This window comes from Oreochromis niloticus, linkage group LG5, assembly GCF_001858045.2.
Source record: "Oreochromis niloticus isolate F11D_XX linkage group LG5, O_niloticus_UMD_NMBU, whole genome shotgun sequence".
Lineage (NCBI taxonomy): Eukaryota > Metazoa > Chordata > Actinopteri > Cichliformes > Cichlidae > Oreochromis > Oreochromis niloticus.
The window spans coordinates 19,112,385-19,132,560 of record NC_031970.2 but is presented as its reverse complement, the minus strand read 5'-3'; the positions used below and the strand labels follow the sequence as shown (position 1 = coordinate 19,132,560).

The 20,176-nt window shown below is 39.8% G+C and overlaps 1 protein-coding gene and 1 long non-coding RNA gene across 4 annotated transcripts in view; one reads left to right on the top strand and one right to left on the bottom strand.

The window, feature by feature from the left end:
• The window catches only part of LOC109202267 (uncharacterized), a 712,495-nt gene that overhangs the window by 609,467 nt on the left and 82,852 nt on the right, over positions 1-20,176 (bottom strand). The gene's annotated exons all lie outside the window — the stretch shown is intronic.
• Positions 1-20,176, top strand: part of atg7 (ATG7 autophagy related 7 homolog (S. cerevisiae)) — a 59,193-nt gene that overhangs the window by 18,087 nt on the left and 20,930 nt on the right. For all 3 annotated transcript variants that reach the window (XM_003454570.5, XM_025907253.1, XM_013277092.1), the window contains exons 15-18: positions 153-268; positions 5,585-5,660; positions 9,030-9,110; positions 13,615-13,737. In XM_003454570.5, the coding sequence (XP_003454618.2) occupies positions 153-268; positions 5,585-5,660; positions 9,030-9,110; positions 13,615-13,737 (396 nt within the window). The remainder of the gene's footprint in view (positions 1-152; positions 269-5,584; positions 5,661-9,029; positions 9,111-13,614; positions 13,738-20,176) is intronic.

Below are 20,176 nucleotides of genomic sequence, written 5' to 3'. Positions count from 1 at the left end.
AGAAGAGCTTCGGCCAGTCGTTTCTCTACTTATTCTGGAGAAAGTCCTCTCAGGTTTACTGGATTGACTTTTGGCTTTCTGGAGTTCCAGGACATGATTCTCTATATTGATCTTCTTACTATTTTTGTTGTGCTTTTGTTTTGCTAAAATAGTCAACCAGGGATCGGACTCTGGATCAGCAGTGCACAGTCAGCAGACCAGGCCTTGCCATGATTGCCGGAGCGTTGGCTGTTGAGATGATGGTCTCCATTCTACAGCACAGTGAAGGGTAAGGATGATAAAATGTATGTTTGCTACTAATAAGAAATTGAAGTTGTATTAATGGTGTAACTACTGGCCCTTATACTTGTGTAGATTTTGATGCAAATAGTCGCTGAGACATCACTCATGGGTTTATTTAGAAGTAGATTACTGTTTTGATCACTGGATTCAGTGAACATGAGCGCGATCAGATTGATGATCAGTAGGTAAAAGCGAGCCATGCCCTAACTGTACAACCTATTTTATGTTAAATAGGACTGTTATTTACGAAATGAGCCTTGTACGGTATTGGAGAGGCCCCAAAACTAATGGTTGAGGCCACAAAAAATGTTCACTGAGGGAATAATTCGCTGTTAGAAGTACGGTCATCTTCTCATCGACTGCTAAACAGATACGTCTCCTTTGCAACATGTGTCCTTCATTATTGTTTAATTTGTTTATGTATATATTTGCTTATTTTTGACTGTGGTTATGTGTAATGAACAGTAACTGCAGGCTAAGAAGGAAGTGGAGCCTGATGTCACAGAGTTTAAAATACTCAAATATTTACTGGGAGAGACCAGGGTGGACAGGATAAGGACTGAGTATATTACAGAGAGAGAGCTATAGTTGGATGGTTTGGAGATAAAGTAAGAGAGGCGAGGTTGAGAGTAACATGTGCAGACAGAGAGGGGAGTGGATGTATTGGGTAAAAAGATGTTGATGATTGGGCTGCCTGGCAAGAGGAAATGAAAAAGGAAACACTTATGGATATAGTGAGAGAGAACATCTACAATGCTTCATGTGACAGAAGAGTTTGCAAAGGTTAGGTTGAGATAGAGCCAGCTGATCTGCTGTGGCAAGCCCTGAAGAGAGCAACTGAAAGAAAAAGTGGGCTAGAAAGATGCTAGTCTAACAGTAGCTTTATATTAATTCTTGATTACAGATGTAAAAAAAATTATTAGCCCCCTGATGACATTTTAAGTTGTTGTCCAAATTTGCCCATGTGCTTTTTTTATTTAACAGAATCAGGGATCTTCAAGATAGCATTTCTAAACATATTAGTTTTCTTTAGAAATCATAAAATACTTCAATTTTCACACAATAACAGAATTGTTTTAAAAAAACATACCAGGCTCAGTATTGTTACCCCCCTGAAAAACTGACCCTTTTGTAGAGCAATAGCACAAACCAGTCCTGTGCAATGATGTCCTTTAACTTTGTAAAGCTCAAAGGATGTAAAATCGAGTTAAAACTAAAGGATGTTTTCCCATTTATTCACTTGAGAAAGCATCAGGCCAGAAACAAAAGAAATCAGTTTAGACTGGAGAAAAAGAATTGTTGATGCTCTCAAAGCAGGAGATGGATATACAAAGTTATCCCAAGGTTTATAATTGTCGAGAGCTGGAATGAGAAGTATCATCAAGAAATTCAAAGAGAGCGACACAGTACAGAACAAGCTTGGCAAAGGTAGGAAGTGAAAGAGTTCACTCACTCATAGAAGATGATCACTAAAACCCTGCACAGAAATGCACTGCAAGGCTGTAGACCGAGGAAAAACTCAATTTCTGCATGGACACACCTTCAAGCCAGACTCAAGTACACTTAAAACAACCTGAAGATTGTGCATCATTTAATCACATAAAGCTAGACAACTAGACACTGAAAACTAGAGCTATTTGGCTACAGAGACACTGCTTATGTTTGGAGAAAGAAGGAGAGGCGTAAGAACATCAACCCACAGTGAAACATGGTGGTGGGAGTATTATGTTTTGAGGATCCTTGAGTGTGACTGGAACTGGGAATCTCATCAAGAAGAAAAACGATTTTAAAAGAAAACCTCAAGCAGTCAGCGTCAAAACTGGATAGCTGTCTTCCAATAAGACAACAACCATACATCCCATCTGGTGAAGAACAACGTCAATGTTACTGACTGGCCTGCGCAAAGCCCTGACTTGGATTCCCCTGAAAATCTGTGGATTGACTCAAGACTGACAGACAGGTAGATAGGCATATAGATACATAGACACTTTATTGATCCCACAAGGGAAATTATTGTGTTATGGCAGCAGGAAAGAATGAAAAGAATAAAAATGGTACAGTCCACAATAACTAAACAACATAGTTATAGTAAAAGTGACGCAGACACATAGGCACTTATCAGTTTTTTTTAAGGAGGAGTAAGAACATTAATACACATTAATGTTATTAATACATTAATAAAGAAGATATAACACAGATAATATATATAATACAATCTTCCTCAGAGGTGTGGAGTTGAGCAGGTGAGATGGGATGTCCATGATGGAGAGCATGTTTGTTCAGTGACCTTCTGTCCCTCACTCACTCAGACACCTCCAAATTCTGGCCAATGATGCTTCCGGCCTTGTGAATCAGTTGGCATCTCTGGCACTGATGCTGACCCCCAGGAGAGAACAGCAAAATAAACAGGGGAATTGCCACAGACTGGTAGAACTCCAAAATCTTGGCGAACATGTTAAAGTATCTGGACTTCATCAGAAAGAGGAGTCTGCTCGTCACCTTCTGCTACGCAGCATCACTTTTGATCTTCCAGTTCAGTCTGTTCTATTCAGGTGGACTTACAAGTATCTGTAGCTGCCCATGTTGTTAATGGGCCGTGTCACTGTGTTTTTTTTTTTTTCCTCCCAAGGTCAACCACCATCTCTTTGTCTTGACCTTCAAAAGCAGGTTATTTCTGCCAGACCACTCCACAAAGCTCCTCACCAGCTCCCTATGAGAAACAACTGCAGGCTGTTGTCCAGCAAAAACAACATAGAACTCAGTATTAGCATTGGTGGGGAGGGGTAGTTTTTGTAAAATAATTTTGTTTTTGTGTGCAAAGTAAACTTAATGCAAGCATCCAAAATAAAACTAGTGTGTTTGTAAAAACTGTGTTAAAAATCCTTTGCTCTGTTTAACAGCACTTAGGAAATACTTTAAACAATTACATTTTCATAGGGAGCTAACAATTCTGTCATCTGTATGTCTGTTTAAAAATAAAAAAGCAGCTTGTTTAAGCTCAGCAGGACATGGCTGTGGCTATGTAACAAACTGTTAGCTGGGGGATCTTAGACCACTTTGATCGAGCCTATCCCAGCAGTCACAGGGTGAGAGGCAAGGTACAGCTTGATCATGTCCAGGTCACTGTAAGACTAATGGAAAGACAGAAAACTCTTTGCTCCTTCACATCCACACTGGGAGCCAATCTGGCTTCACCATTTAACATAACGTGAATGACACGAGAGAACATACCAACTCCATAGAAAAGCTTTAGCCAACCAAGAAGTTTGAACCCCGAGCCTTCTTGCTGTGAGGCGTCAGCGCTAATGCACTGCACTGTCAAAGCCCCAAACCTGCATTTACTTGCTTTCATCTACAAGGGCAACTACACTTACACTTTCTGGTAAAACACTGTCACCTGGTGGTGAAATTTTTAGTTAAATTGTACAAATTCTGATTACACTAAGTTTTTTTTCAAGTGTAAACTGTATCTATATGTGTTAGAAGGAAAAAAACCCAGTGTAGACTTATTATGAATACTAAGCTGTGCATCAAGGTTTGGCTGCTTTTAATGCCATTAGATCGATATTTTAACACAAGAGTCACTTTTGGAGCAGCCTCACGTAGTCATTAGACGATCTGCAGTTTTTAGCTAAATGTCAAACTGGCTTTATTTTTTGACACTGAAGGTTGACCCTTGGCGTGACATTTTAGACCTGTACACAACATTCATCTTTTATGTATTAAAATGTATGGTCTGGCCATACATTCATAGGTTGAAGTGTTGGGCAAAGTGTGAGAGGTTGACAGCAGGTATTCTTGTCTCTTACCGGTGTCAGTGGATATTCCCCGATGACCACTTGAGTTTATTCTCGGCACAGTCTGCTTGACTCTTGCGTCACACCTCTGGGTTTTGTGTTTGTGGTATACAATATATGCTTCTCAGCATGGTGCTAGAAAAAAAAATCATACTCAGAATCATAGTAGAAAAAAGTTTTTATGTCAAACTGCCCTCTTTCTTTTACACACAGTCCACATTCCAATCTGGATTTAATAAAACATCCTTCCAAGCACTAGACTCTCCTCCCTTAGTGAACGGCCCTGATTACCAGTACCTGTCTGAAGTACTCTCATCAGTGCTTCACTCCAGGCTTAAAACTAAGGGAGATGTTGCCTTTTTGATGGAGCAGCACAGCAGCTGAGGTCTCACTCCGCTGCAGGTAGCATTGGTAATTTGGTTGTAGCACAGTCCCCCCCACCCCTCCGACTCCCCCGCCGAGCTTTTTCTCATTTTCATGCTTCAAAAGCTCTAACACCGAGGTTCAGTCAGCCCTTAAGTTCTCTTTGCAGTCTGTGCTAGCTCGATATTTCCGTCCCTTAGAATGTGTATTTTTTTTCTTAACACCAATGGGGATGTGTCCATGCCTATTAAGTGTGTAGTCATGTGCACGGGTGTGTCTTTGTGAAAATGGAATTGTGTGTGCCTTTTTGGTGAAAATCATACTAAAGTGGCTGCTTGCTGGGCCTGATAAGACAGCCATTTTCTCTCAGAATGTTTTTGAGATGTTATAAGCTGTTACAAAGCCGTTCTTTCGGTCCTGGATAAAAAGCTTAGAAAGTAAAGGAGAAGGTGAATTTTCATGTGCTTTTTCCAAGACTTCTGTGTTTATGTAGCTCCTCGCTTTACACCAAGATCTCTCTGTATCTTGCTTCAGCTACTCTCTGTGTCCTTGTTTTTATCTTAGTAGCTGTGTTTGTGCCTTTCTGTATAACCCCAATTCTTCCAGCTCTTTATCCCAAAAAAGCCCCTTACACCAGCTCTCATTTGAAATCTTACTCCATAGCAACCACTGGCTTTAGAAAATTGGCACTTCAGGATTAATGTTGCTGCAGTTTGACAGAGATTTCTGACTTTGCAAAACCACTGTCAGCTCAGCGCGAGATGTGATATTTCACTTATTGTTACCCACACAGAGTAGAACCTTTTAACCCTGGTTAAATTTACTGGGGAGCAGGAGCTTTCAGATCGCATGAAAAATGTAAAACCTTTTAATATTCAAGGAAGGAGGATCTATTAGTTCTCAGTATAGATAACCAAAGTCAGTGTTTCTTAGCAGCACATTTAGATTTGCTGTGTATAAGAAAAACTCATCAGAATTCAGTGTATTATAATTTTCCGTGGAAGGTTGTTTAAGCAGGTTTGCTGGTTTTAATTCTTCATCTTATTTATTTATTCTTTTATTACTTATTTCTTAAAAACTGCCAAAATTGCACAAGCGTGTGTGTAGGTATATATACTTATGTCCCTTTTCTTCTTCTCCAGAGGCTATGCAGTGGCCAGCAGCAGCGATGACAGAATGAACGAACCTCCCACCTCGCTCGGTCTCGTGCCACATCAGGTCAGACATAGATTTGCACTGATATAAAAATCTGAAATTAATAACTTGCACAATGTTGCTAAAAATCCAAAGTATGCATGTAAGAGTTAAAAAATAATAATACAAAGAATTGCATAACAGAAAGTAAACTGTAATTGCTGAAGTTGAATTCAGGGTCAGCATATTTAGAGGCTATTAAAGTTTTCCAGACACCTACATACAAAGCTCTCAGTGACTCAGGGGAACAAGTGGCAGATCCTGAAGGCGGAGGCTGAATTATTGCTTTAACATTTTGAAAAAGCTGCATTTCACTGAGAGTCCAGTTTGGGACTGCAAAGAGAACAATAGTAACCAAGTGCAGAAGAGAGATAATTGCAAAGAAGGAGTATCTCAGCATTCACCCCAAGAAGAAATGATTATGTTTTGATTCAGCAAGTGAAAAAGGGGCACAGTTTGCTGTGTTGTTATGCATACTCTGTGAAAAGAAGGACAAGCAGAAATGATGGAAGTGTTGTGTAATTCAGCAGCCTCGCTGTTATAGTATTTCACTAAGTGCCCTGCACACAACCTTGCCTTAAAAGCTTGGCAAGTCAGTTCTATGGTTGCTATTAGTGGTGATTTTTTTTTTCTGTTTTTAATATTCTGCTGGGTTTTTGTCCAAAACAGGACAAACATATATGTAGAGACAACATTCTTACATCTAATGTTTTTTATTCTGTAACAAGACACAAAGGTTTCCCGTTTTGGTCATTTTAATAGTCATTAAATATGTTCAAACTGAAAGATCAAACATGACTCAAGGTTCCTAATGAGGAGACTTCATCATGCCTGGAAACCATCATAATTAAGAGATCTTAGTCTTTCCGAGCGCCAGAAGCCCATTTTCTGGGACAGGAAGAGATTTTATGATATGCAAACTTTAGCTGCAGATTTGCATGTCTTTGTGCTTTATGAATTAGTGCCATTCAGTCCTTTTGTAGAAATGAGTCAAGAGTAAGGCGCTGCGGCTCGTCATAACAGACAGTAACTAGACTTGAATTTGGTGCTGCCAAATGGAACAAAATTAATTCTTTTTCATAGCTCGAGAAACACAGCACTTGAGGTCAGGCAAGGCTCAGCTGGAAGCTGTGGCAAAGTCATAGCTCATAGTGATAACCAATGAGCTGGTTGCAGCAGCTATTATGGAGAAGAAAGGAAAAAGAAAGGGTCCGTGTGCTTATCTGAATGTGCACCTTTGTGTAGCTCTTTTTCTTTGGTTTGTCATTAGCAAAACTCAATTTGTGAGTTTTTTTTTTTTTTTTTTTTTTTTTTTTTTTTTTTTTTGTTGTTGTTGTTTTTGGATCGCGTTGAGCGTGATTGGACTAATGACCTAATGACACATTCAAATTGGATTTTGTTTACTAATATGTTCATTTTTTTCATGGAATAGGAAAATGTAAATATTTTTATTGATTTCGCAAATTACCTAGGAAAAACTGTGCTCCTGGCTAAATGGCGGTATTTCGTCTCCTCTATTTGCCTATCACCATTAATATTCATCATCATGAAAACTGCCATTTGCTTGACACATCTGCTGGCAGCCAAATAACCCATAAAAAAAATTGGCATTCAAATGTGGTATTTTATGTGTGTGCTCATGTACAGAGAGAAGGTGCAAAAATGATGCAAAAATAAATAATATGCTTGAGACGCACACATTTCTGTATAAATGACTGGCGTGCTCAGTCCCCGGCACTCTGTGCCTATACAGCACTCTGCAGTTAGTTTGGGGTTTTTTTGTGGTGCCACAGTGACAGCTTCTGGTGATTTGCAAAAATTGCACACTATATTGTATCTCCATTGCAACTATACCATTGCCTTCCCCTCGTTTTCACCCGCACTGTCAATTTTGTGCCCTTGAATAGAGCTGTGTTTGAGAGATGTTCTCAACATGTTTTTGATACTTCTGTGTGTTAAGCCCAAGCTAAATCAAATAATCAACATTAAGGGTTACTATAAGTAACAACTACTGCAATAGCACTTTACTGTGATATATGTAGAATTAAACTGGATTTAGCTATATTGTCCAGTTTCACAAACTCTTAAATTTACTTCAAAGGGCATGCAAGACCTTTTATCTTCAGTCCCTCAATTAAGGTCCCCAAAAAACAAGAATATAAGAATATAAGGGGTGAGCAGCCAGGCCTAAGGTAGAAAATAATCCAAAATAGCAAAATTGCAATGTAGATAATGGATAAAATGATAAAATTAAGCATGGCCTTAATGTGGGAGGAATGTTGAGCAACTTGAATATATTATATTATCATCCCTTGAAGTTAAAAGCACTGATCGTCAGTGGAAATGATGCACCTTGATTGGTTTGATGTAACTCAAAAGCAGCAGCAGGATGCTTTAATACTCCATGAAGTAATTAGTGGTCTTACAGTCTTGAATGACATGTCTGACGAGCCGTGCTTAAACAACAGTTAATCTTCATGTGTTATCCAAACGCATGTTGAACTGTGCCTGTCGTCAACTGAGTAATTACACATTACCTGACACACATATGTCATATGTGGTCAGTTTATGCTCTCTGCAGAGAGCTATACAGTTTACCTTACTCTCTGGACATGGTGCGTCGCCTGTCACTGCAGGTTACCACACAGCATAAGAAATGAATTTGGTGCATATAAGGATGAACACTGATGCTCTTGATCTTCAAACACCAAAAGCCTTGAATTTCCACCTTTTCTCCGTCACTGTGCATCAGCAGTAATTGGTCACAAATGTTTGATATATTCGTCAGTCTCACCACCAGATAATTATAGGCAGGAAATTGTTACATGCTCCTCATGTTTTGTGCGTCATCAAAAAAACAAAACAAAAAAGCCCCCCCCCCCCCAAAAAACCATTATTGGCTGAAGCTTTTATTACAAAACAGGAAGCTGGGGGTGGATGAGGAAGGCGATTACAAGAATGTGATGTGATAAGTGATACTGCAACATGCATGTATATGATTAATTAAGAGTGAAGGCATTCAGCACTTAAATGTGATGAAATGAATCGAATTGAAACATGCCTTTATAACACCAGAGGGCGCTCTCTGCTTTCAGTTTAAACAGCACACAGAACTTACTGACACATTTTCATTACATATTCTTGTTTTGCATTTTCATGATTGTCAGTGGAAGCGTTACTTTTTGCTTTCAAGGAATCAAAGCATCACCTTTGCCATTTCCTAGCAAGTCTCTTCCTTAACACACCGACTTCCAAAAGCTGCTTGTTTTTCTTGTTGTTTATCTTTTGTTAATGTCAGCTTGTCCCCTCCGCTGTCAAACCTATTTTTGATCACATAATTAGAATGTCTGCTTTTCTGAATATTTTTTTTAAGGGTCTTATTCTCCTCCACAGATTCGAGGCTTTCTTTCAAGGTTCGACAATGTCCTGCCTGCCAGCCTGGCCTTTGACAAATGCACTGCCTGCTCCCCCATTGTAAGTGGCACCAAATGTAACTGAATAGTTCTAATTATGTGTTTCTGAATCCAGTTTTGCAGCAAGACTGTGTTTTAATGTTGAACTGAACTCTGCCAGAAAAAAATAGATACAATGTAGATGTGTCTTGATGCATGCTCAATCATCCAGGTAAGGAAATCCCAAAAAATGGATTGTGTTCTGAAACTAGCACCACTAAATGAACAATGGGCTGTGAGGTCAATGTGTGTGTGTATAAAAATATATATATATATATATATATATATATAGATATATCTATATCTATATATATCAGATTAGATTCTGTTACTATGTGACAACATTGTTTCCAAACACAAATTGCAGCCTTAGCAGAAATGGGGGGATTCCCATCTCTCCTATTTCCACATTGTTAAGTCAGTGTAGCCGTGTTGAAATGCAGTTCCTTGAGGAATACTGAATCCACACAGAGAGAGACACAGAAAAGCTGGTAAAAGCATATGGTAACAATCAGGCAGCAGTTGCTCATTGATGTCAGTAACTGTCGTTGAGTGCAATTAGCTCCCACTGCTGCTCTCTCTTTTTTGTGTGTGTGTGTGTGTGTGTGTGTGTGCATGTGCATAGATGGGTTGTTGAAGGGTTCACATATCTTAAATAAGGCCAAGTGGGGTAAGAGAAATTGCCCTTTGTGTTTTTTTGGTTTTTTTGCTTTTTTTTTTTTGCCATAGGTTGATATCCAACTGGCCAGTGTGGTTAAGTGTGTAGCAACGTGACTCATTGTTTTTACACTGGTGTAAGACTGGGAACCGGGGGAGTCATGATAGAAAAGTACAAATTAAAGAAGGAGAAAGTTTTTTTTTTCATTTTTTTTTTTTTTTTTAATGGGAAGAATATCGAGGGTTTATAAGCAGAGGAAGTAGAGCGTTAAAAGCAAGGGTGTTGTGATGAGTGGAGGGGTGGTTCGTTCTTTCATTCTTCCCCGATCTCAATGCACTCTTTGTGTCTATAAAGAGGTCATAAAGCCCCAGATCTATCACTTTCATGTGAAGACGGGGAGAGAAACCAAGAGGCAGCAGGGGGAGGGAGTTGGCTAGCTTGTGCACTAAAAGTTTTTTTTCCACCTACGCTCTGACAAAAAAAAGGAAAAAAGTCTGCCGTTCCAGCCCATCTTAAGGTGTCATGTTTCTGCCTGTGTGACGGATGAGATTATTCGGTCTGCACAGAGGTTTCATATGGTTTGACAGGGATTGGGTAAAGCCTGTGTAGTTGGGAACAATGAACAACATGAGTTTGGAAAGACGATCCTTTGCTGAGGCAGGGATAAAGGTTATGTAGTGAAGCTGGTGAATATGTTTTAATCCCACTCACACATCTTTTCCATCTGTTTTGCATTTGCTTATCATCCTTTCACTCTCTTCTTTTATTCTTTTTTCAGTCTCCTCCTGTTTTACATCTCCTTCTTTTCCTCTCGTACATCTTACCTCCTCTGCCTTACTTCTCTTCCTCCCCCACATCTCTCCTCCCTTTGTGTGTTCCTCTTGTCCATCTATCGGTGTATTAAATAGTGTGTGGATGTGTGGGTTTTTGTGTGTGTGTGTGTGTGTGTAAGAGAGAGAGAGAGACAGCGAGTGCAGGTCTGTCTGTGTGTATTTCTGCCGCAGTCAGCTGTGTGCTGCCAGGTCACTATGGAAACAAAACAATTCAGCCCCTGTCTGGGCTGGAGCAGTTCCTGTAGAGTTGGGGCTTTTCACTGTGTGTGTGTGTGTGTGTGTGTGTGTGTGTGTATTTCCTAACTCTCTGGGGCTACAAGCCAATAAAACTGTACGCCAAAGAGTAAATCACAGCTGACGTGGCTTTGTCTAAAACTGTGCCAGATACCTCTTACTACAGCTACTTGTACACACCACCAAATATGCTTCCACTATTAATAGCAAACATATACTTTTTATGTTTGGGTTGTAAAGTTCTGACGACATTTGTAACTGGTCACTAACATAACTCACAGTGTTCCTCTGTGAAGGTGGTCTCTCTTTTAAACTTGTACTTGCTTGTGTTGTTTTATATTCAGAGTAAATCGTCCTTAAGCCACAGATTGTAAAGATGAAAAGCAAAGAATATAAGGTGTGGACAGCCGGAGAGAGTCTGCAGGTACTTCTTGTGCTACGTTGGGATGAATTTCCATTTCATTGCTTTTGCTGATGTGTGATCTGAAGTTTTTAAAGCACCACCAAAAAAAATAATCAGGTATAAAACAGGATGCAATCATAAGTTACCACAAGTACGCCCTCGGGAAAAAACAAAAAAATAGTCCATTAGATTGCCTGATCTCCTCTTCAAGGCAGTCTCCTTAGACGGAGCTGCACAGCTGCCAGAAGGGCTTCTATTTTGGGAATGCTCAGTGGAAATCTTGTTTAAACCACTCGCACTTGTGTGTCTGCATTTTGCGGTGGATGTAGTCCAAAATAGTAACCCTTTAACTTGAACTTCATAATGGGTAGGAGGATGAAGATGCAGGGCATCACTTCTGGTGAGTAGGTAAGATGGTAAGAAGGATGATTATGCTGATGTGTCCAGGAAAAAAACCCAAAAAACTTCTAGCTACACATTCTTTGCTAGCTGTACCTTCTCTGAAGTGTCGTTTTTCACCAATACTGTTACACCCACAAGCCTATAATAATGAGTCAGTATGGAGTTTTTAAAGCATGTGTCTGCATAGGCGTGATGGCCGTTCTTGTTAACAGAGGAAGTGAGTCAGCAGGAACTGTTTACTCACAGTATTCAGAATATATTAGGTGTTACATTATGGAAACACAAAGTCCTGGTAAATTTTGTGCTTAAATTAAAAATGAAACCAGCTTAAACCACCATTAAAGCAGCTGTACTTTGAAAAGCATCCGGTCCCGCATATTCTTCAGTGTTTACAAGCAAATTTGAGTCCTTTAAAATTTGGTTGTAAAGGAGTCCTCTGTGTCACCAAGACCACCCACTGTCTGATATCTTTAGAAGCTTAGGAAGCTTTGCTACAAGTGCACGTGTGAATCCATATGTCAGCGTTTATGTCCATACATGCAGCAACCCATCTCATCCAGATGTTTCTTTGTTGGTGAATTTGTAGGTTGCTTAATTGATGCTATCCAGCCATCAACACCGCGAAACACTTTCAAACTTTTCTTTGGAGTCTTTTCATTTCTTTGTGTGTACATGTTTTTTTTTTCACCTTTATTAGCAGGAAGTAAAGTCCAATTATAGTATTTACAACAATTTAATTCAATTTTTATGGGAAATGCTCTGAACGCAGAGAGCCTTTGTGGACATGTTTTTCCAAAAGGTGTCTGTTTGATGCCCTTAGCACTGTGTTTGTGCAGTGACTTTATTAACTTTATCACAAGATCGTTATGGTCATTAGGTTGCTCCATGTGTCATGAAAAGCTACATTTCAACAAAGTGGGTTATGGCCGTTGGCGTCTCACATAACACACCCCATGGATCGAAGTGGAGAGTCAAAGAAAAAAAAGAGAAAGAAGGAAAGAAAAGAGAGGTTGAAAAGATGAATGAGGGGACACATCAGTGTGTATTGTGTGCGGTGTGTCTGGCTCCAAGACTAGACGCCAGTCTGCGAACTCACACACACAGACAGTGATGCACACATTGTGTTGCTGTCTGAAGCAGAGGTAACTCTACACCTGCAGACCTGCAGGGGAGGGTCTGTAGGCATCTATGAAAGGCTTTGCTAAGACTAGGAGGGTAGTCCAGAGGGCAGAGGATCTGTGGATGTGTGGTTTTTGGAAAGAAGGTGTGGGTATTTGAAGTCTGTACTGTAGGGGATTAAGGTAAACACCGCAGAGTGATTGTAGAGGTGCCGAGTTGTGGTGTTACAGAAGTTAAGCCTGAGGGCCAGAGTTTTAAAAGTTCCTTTTTTTTAAAAAAGTGTTTCTTCCGTGCAAAAATTATGATCTGCTTTTATGTAATAATGTTTTTGCAGATACATTTTCTCATGTTGTGATTCTTTAGCATGGCTTACTTGTCCAGTGCAAGGCACATTTAATAAGGACACCAAAAGTGTAATGTGTGGTGAAGGAAAGCATTTCATAACCGCCTTTGGCAAGATGCAACATACTACTAAAAAACACAGTAAAGGTCAAACAGTGCATTTAGGTTGGGAAGCCTTTTTTTCACCTGTGTGAGTCTGACCTTTGCTGTTTTATCTCTTGCACCTGAGCAAACTAAAAGAGGGCTTTGTCTGTTTAGTCAGCACACACGACGACATCTACATTTTCAGAAAGAGAAGATTTAGAGATTTTATCTTGTAAGTGTTTAAGCCATTTTGTACTTAGCCAGTTCACGATCAGTTTATGCTGATCAGCTGTTTCTGTTTACTTTCAGTGAAAGCAGAAGTGTAGTATCATAGCACACATAATGCTCAGCATGTAAACTGAACCAAAACAATGGTGTAATACCCCAGTGTTGCATTTTGGATTAAATAACCTTTAACTGTTGTTATGTTTTGTTTTGTTTTTTCATCTAGGTCTTAGACCACTATGAGAGGGAAGGTTTCAGCTTCCTGTCCAAGGTTTTTAATTCTTCCCATTCATTCCTGGAGGACCTGACGGGGCTGACTCTGCTGCACCAAGAGACACAGGCTGCAGAGGTAGATTACGGCCACACATACACCCACCCACACAAATAGGTGGAGACATGATCACAAAATGTGCTGTGTGGCAAACCTGGTCCTTGAGCCATAATGACAAGAAACTGATGTTTGTATAGCTGGAATGAGAGCTGTGTGTGTGTATTCTTTGAAAGTAGTTAAGCACACTTGTCACCAATTTTGTGTTTTGTTTTTGTTTGTTTGTTCTGTTTGTCTTTTTTAAATAATGTTAGCCACCACTGTCAGGTGAAGTGTCCAGTTATAGAAGTATGTTGGGGTCTGGTTTGCAAGTGGGAGTAAAGAGCTCTGCGTGGTTGTGCATTAGTAGTGAGTAAGTGCTCCAAAGAGCTATGATGATGCAGGTTGTAGCCTCAAAATATATGGTGTTTTTGATGTTTGCACTCTGGTTTGTACTTCACCTAAGCCCATGCTGCAGAAATTAATTAATTAATTTTTTTTATAAAACTGTCTCAGCAATGACGTTAAAAGCTTTGTACTGCAGTCATTATCAGTCCTCTCCTCCGTGCTTCTTAAAACTTCTTTGATTTTATTGAAATTTGCTGTAGCCGTTCCCTTTCCTATCCATGTGCACAGGCCACATACTGTTAGTTAGCTCCAGGACCACATGCAAGCAAAAATCTGTTGATTGGTTGATTTTCAGTCATTCTTTTCTCTGCATAACTGGAAAACTACAAAACAGACATGATTGCAGGATCATAAATCTATTGTTTTGGGGGGGGGGGGGGTTTGCTACCACTGCTGATCACCAACAGGAGGTTGTTAGTGGAAAGTTGTACAGAGCACTGAAAAGGCTAAAATGGCATGAAGTTTTTACATATTTACCTTAGACTGATAGTGATAAACCATATGGTCCAGTTTTGTTTTGTTTTTTGTTTTGTTTTTCTTAGTGAAATATTTTATCCATCTCTTTTATCTGTGCTCTTTATGGTGACCTCCCTACACCAACAAAAGTGATTAATGGATTTTAAAAAAAAGTTAAGGAGATTGATAAATGAGCTTCTCTGTAAATGCAGAGTCACAAAAAATATCAGTCCACCAGTTAGAAATATCCTCCTGTTTTTCTCATTTCATTATGCTGGATCAGTGTCACTGCTCCACGCACATTAATTTTAAAACACAGAAGTCTGGGCATGAACTTGTTTGCCTGCCCGTACACGTCCAGACACATCTGTGTTATAAGCGTCTTTTATATGTGGAGATTCAACATGAAAACAACACTGAGACAAATTCAGTTTAATGTTAATGTCATAATAATAAGATTAACTTACTATGGAAAATAACCTAAAAATGGGCGGACTTTCACTTGTCAATTCCTGACATCACCATTAGCACAACCCTAGCCCACGATATACTAATTGGTCAGATTGTTGGAGCAATGGAGTTGGACATTAATAGTAAAGAGGCCATTCATTAAATCAGCTGCTAGCCTTCACCTGTGGAAACTAGTTACTGCTGGACTGAGGTAACAGCATTAGTTAGATTTGTGAAGAGACTTCTTCAGTTTTAAAAACAAATTGGTGGGGTCTCAGGTACTTAACCCCTAATGGGGGTTGTCCCCTTGAATGTATTCCTGAGGCTCATTGACCTTGGGTCATGTGATGACTGACATGAGCCATGGGGTGAAAAAAGTCATGGGTCATTACCATCACTGGTGGTTAAAGGTGAAACCCCTGTGAGACCTTGCCTCAACTTATCATGTGACTTACTGAGGTCACCAGAGACAAGGTGTGAGTGGGGTTGCCTGGGAAGGGATATCAAGACTGCACTGGAAGTGGCTGACAGCTGGTGTCGTAAGCCATCACCTTTCTTCAGTGATGGTCACTCACAGTGGACAAAGATGGCCTCCTTTACTCCTCTCTTAAACCATCTGTAGTTTGTCCTTTAGGTGCAGATGTACAGTCTTGTACTGTTGTGATTTTTATATGTTATACTGTGCATTTGTGAAACGGCTGTTTAGATTTACCTATGCAGAGGTCTGACCACTCCTCACTGCAGAGTATACACAGCATACACTTTTTTTCATCTTGTGTTTGAGAGTTTGTGTCTTAGACAAAAATTGGTTCATCTCAAGGACCAGGTCTAAGGGAACAGCTGCCACGTGGGGTCAAATACCTGTGACTCTTTATCGTTTGCTTTTCAAACTGAAGAAGCGTCTTGGATGAGAGATGAAACGTCTTCACAAACTTAAAGAAGTCCAGTTGGCTCTTTTTTTTCAGGCTCTCTAGACTGTAGTTGAAATGGTTTGGGCAGCTCGTTTCATGTCGGCATCATGGCTGACAAAACAGATTTCTGAGCTTCTTGTTTTGCCTACTTCAGTTATGACTGAAACCTAAACACTGGGGCAGAGATTAATGGCTACATAGCTCTTAGTTTGGTCCTGGAAGTTTTACAACCCTGGGAAATTCATACCAATATGTTTTTTTCACACAGTTTCAGAATGGTTTTATCCTCTTGTGGAAATTTAAATTTCATCATTGGGATTTCTCTAAAAGCAAAACCAAACAGGACCTAAATCATTAAGCAAAGATGCAGTTTTAATCCTGAAGCAGAGATATTTTCGTCCCATAACCTTCCTCTAATTATTGTGTTGCCATAGAAGCACACAGTCAATGTTGACGGAACAACGAGCGGCATAAAGTTCCAGCAAACACCCAGAATACTTTGTGGTGGAATATGGGTGGTTTTCTTCAAGACTTTCCCCCTCTGACATGAGACAGAGGGAATCGAGGGAAAGACAGAAAACGAGTGCGCGTGGGTGGTGGGGGTTGGGATTGGTCCTGTTGAACTGTGGGAAAATCCCATGTACTTTCTCCCTAATAACACATCGATGAGGAGGAGGGGGTGAAAGAAAAGCATGAGAGCAAGATTCAAATGCTGAGAAACATAAGAGATAAGAGACGGTGGAGATCGTAGAGAAGACAAGGATGAAGAAGGAATGGAAGTCAAAAGAGGACTGGAGATGAAGAGAAAAAAATTTAAGGTGAAATGAGAGAAGCAAAAAGTGAAGAAGAAAATGCCTTCCTCCTCTTCTCTCTCTCTCCCCAACTTCTCCCCTCTTTCTCACCTCTTCTATCAGTCTCCACCTCGTCCCTATCATTTCTCTCCATCTCCTGCATTTGTTCCCACCCCCTTCAGTCCACCCCCTCTCCCCAATGAAGCGTGTTGAAGAGTCTGGCATCGGTCCCTTTCTCTTCAATCAGAACATGGAGAGATTGTTTTGATTGCTCAGCCCACTAGCGCCAGAAGTCTTTGCGTCTGTTTCCTGTACACAGATTACTTTTTCTGAAAATTACTGCGCTTTAAGGACGTCCCTTAAAGCTTTTCTATTTTTTTCCTCTTATTTCCAGGAAAGACAGTAGTGTTTTTTTTTCTTGACTTTGAAAGCATATTATTACTTATTTCATGCGGGAACCCACTAGAAACAGGCTTGTGGATCATTTTGGGGCTCGACCCCATATTTTGAGAAGTTCTGGTTTGAAATAATGATGATTCTCAATGCAAAAATTAGGGGGTTTAAAGGGTTCTTATGTGATTCTTTTTAATGTGTACATATTGGAATTGGGTACAGTTATGAGTCTTCATGGGAAGATTATCACTTTCAGTGACTTTTCAGTGACTCACTGCTTTAAAAAGGTTTGCCTGAATTGTAAAGAATACTTATTTTCATGACTAACCTCATCTGTTGTCTTTTTTTTTTTTTTTTTTTTTTTTTTAGAAACTGTTGACAGATTTTATGAGTATGACTTTTAAACTGCAGGGTCTGATGAGAAATACAATAGTACTGGTCATATATGAAAAAACATACCATTACAATGAAACAAAATGAGTAGAGCTGTTATTTATAAGTTATACTTTTCAATGCCTTTCCCTAAAGCATGACACTGAATTCATTACAGCCATTCAAGTGTGTGTAGCCATTCTAAACTATAATCTACGTCACTAGATATCACTACTATGTACTTAAGGCCTATTTTGGGTGAGTTTGTAACCTGAGAACTACTTTTTATGCGGTCACTGCAGGGTTTTGTGGGAGTTCAAGTTCGGTAAAAGTTTAGACTGCCTGAAAGCTGTGCCTGTGCCTGTGCGTGTGTGTGTGTAGTGTTAACGTGCGCAAGTCACTTTGAATGGCTTCTTTGTGAGATCAGCCCTGCTGAGATTTCAGCCTGTGATGGGACCATGGCAGAGTGGAAAATGTACTATAAATCTGGCAAATCAGTTACTTATATTTGAAACATTTGTATGCAGCATGCCTCTTAAGGCCGTTCATGTTCGTGGCAAGAAAAATGAAACATGACCTGATTTTAATATTTATAAGCTGATCTGTAGTTGTGCTATATTCCTTTGCTTTTTACTCTGCAGATTGCCTTGGCTAGTTTTCCTTGTGTTGTGCAGTCAACTGTTACCTCCATTGTCACTCCCGTGTATATCAGTTATTTTCTTATGGTCTAATTGTGTCATACAGCAACATTTTGGGTCATTTTCTGAGATAGACTCTCCAGCAGTCACACCGCCTTTATGCTGTCATGTGTTTCAGGCCTCTTTTATCCCTCTTGGTGCCTATTTATCTCATAACCACATGAATGATTATGTTTAAGTTAAGTATGAGTGTGGTCCACTATCTCTATTTTTACTATTTATAGCATTGTAGAAGCAAAAGAGATGAGGGAAATAATGTTACACAGCCAGGAAAAGATCATGGCAATGATTCAGAAAAGTCTTGGCTATAAAATCATTGTACTTACTTGCTCTCAGGCCTGCCTCATGCCTCGACTGATACACATTTTCTCCTAACTTTAGATGAGTATTTGTAGTTAAATGTTGACGTTGCAAACAGAAATTCCCATTTACCACAAGATTTTAGCTGTCTCCAACGCGTGATTTATCCAAACCAGATCAAATAAGACAAAACTGGGTTCAACCTGTGCCGCCATGTTGGTTCAAAAGTTGAATGGGATGCATTACCTGAACTGCTCCGATTTCAATTCACAATAATTTTGTCATTTAAACATGTTTAACCGGAACATAGCTTTGAGTTTTGGCTGCCCTTTCCTTCCTCACTGTAGCCTCATTGTTGAGGGCAGGGTCAGACAACTCAACACACACAAACACTCAGAGAAGCTGACAGGAAATGAGTGTCTGTACAGGATGCTTTACCTTTCCTACGATGCCCACTGATTGTCTTTGCCTTGGAAGGATAAGTCACTGCGCTCATTCATACAGCCACATACAGGGATCAGGACAAAATAGCTTAATTTTATGACTTTAATGCTAACAAAAAATAGAAGTGCTATACCATTATTGAAAGTTAAAGTCATAATAACAAGCTGGCTTTGCTTTTTTACTGATTCGCAGCTCTAATGCGTCAGGTTAGTAATGTGATTGCAGGAGATTTTGTAAAGGAAGTGATGCATTACACTCGTATACAGTCATCTGACTTTATTAAGGTTAGATATTATTTTGTGGCTGTGCAGTTTCCTTATTTCAACATCAAGGAAGCACATGGTCATTGATCTTCAGTCGTGTATGTTGTATGTTCCTGTCATCATTGTCAGTAAACATGGGAACGAGCGTGTTTCCCGTATGTGTTAATCTGTCAGCCTGTAAATGGCTCAAACAGAGGATGTGTGACCCTTTTAGCACAAAGGGTCTTTCTGCAGAATCCATGCTCCACTCCCTTCCACCTACTACAACTGGCACTGGCCACAAGTCACGAGTTAGACACGTCTGTGCTGAACTTGAAGAAGAATGTGTCACTTGTCACACTCTTTTCTGTTTTGATTCTTTGGGACGTAGTCTCATGTTGAATACCGTGACAGCTGCTTGATTTTTAACAAAGGGGTCTTTAGAAAATGCTTAGTACAAGAATCTCATATCGCACAAGTAACAGTTGATGTGATTTGCTCCACAAGGATCTGAGTGAAAAACTAGACAACATTTAATATGGGTTTGGTTATGTGAACACACTCTAGAGGGTGTAACCTGTGTTTGTGTAACATCATCGTCTTATTGTTGCATTTTGAAATGAAATCATTGTGAAATTACTTCAATCCCTTTTTAATAATATAGGACCATCTTGTATGCCTCCTTTGGGTATGGGGGCCCCTGATTTGGGAGGCATTTGTTTTTAAGTTGATACTCCAAATATCCAAGGTTACATATCGTGAGTCAGTGTCTTGCTCAAGATCGGTTTGTGAGGCACACTTTGGATAATTGCTCTGACAGTTGCTATCTAAATTATTTTGGTTTTGCTGCATGACTGCGTGACCTAAGATTGAACCGTACCTGTCGTCTAAGTAAAGAAGTGACCCGAGTCTTGATGAAAATTCTTTTGGTCCAATTTTAGTACACAGAAGCTGTGTTCGATAAGATGTAGGTACCTGGATCTGTCCAGTGTGCCTGTGGCTTTTTGATAGCAATC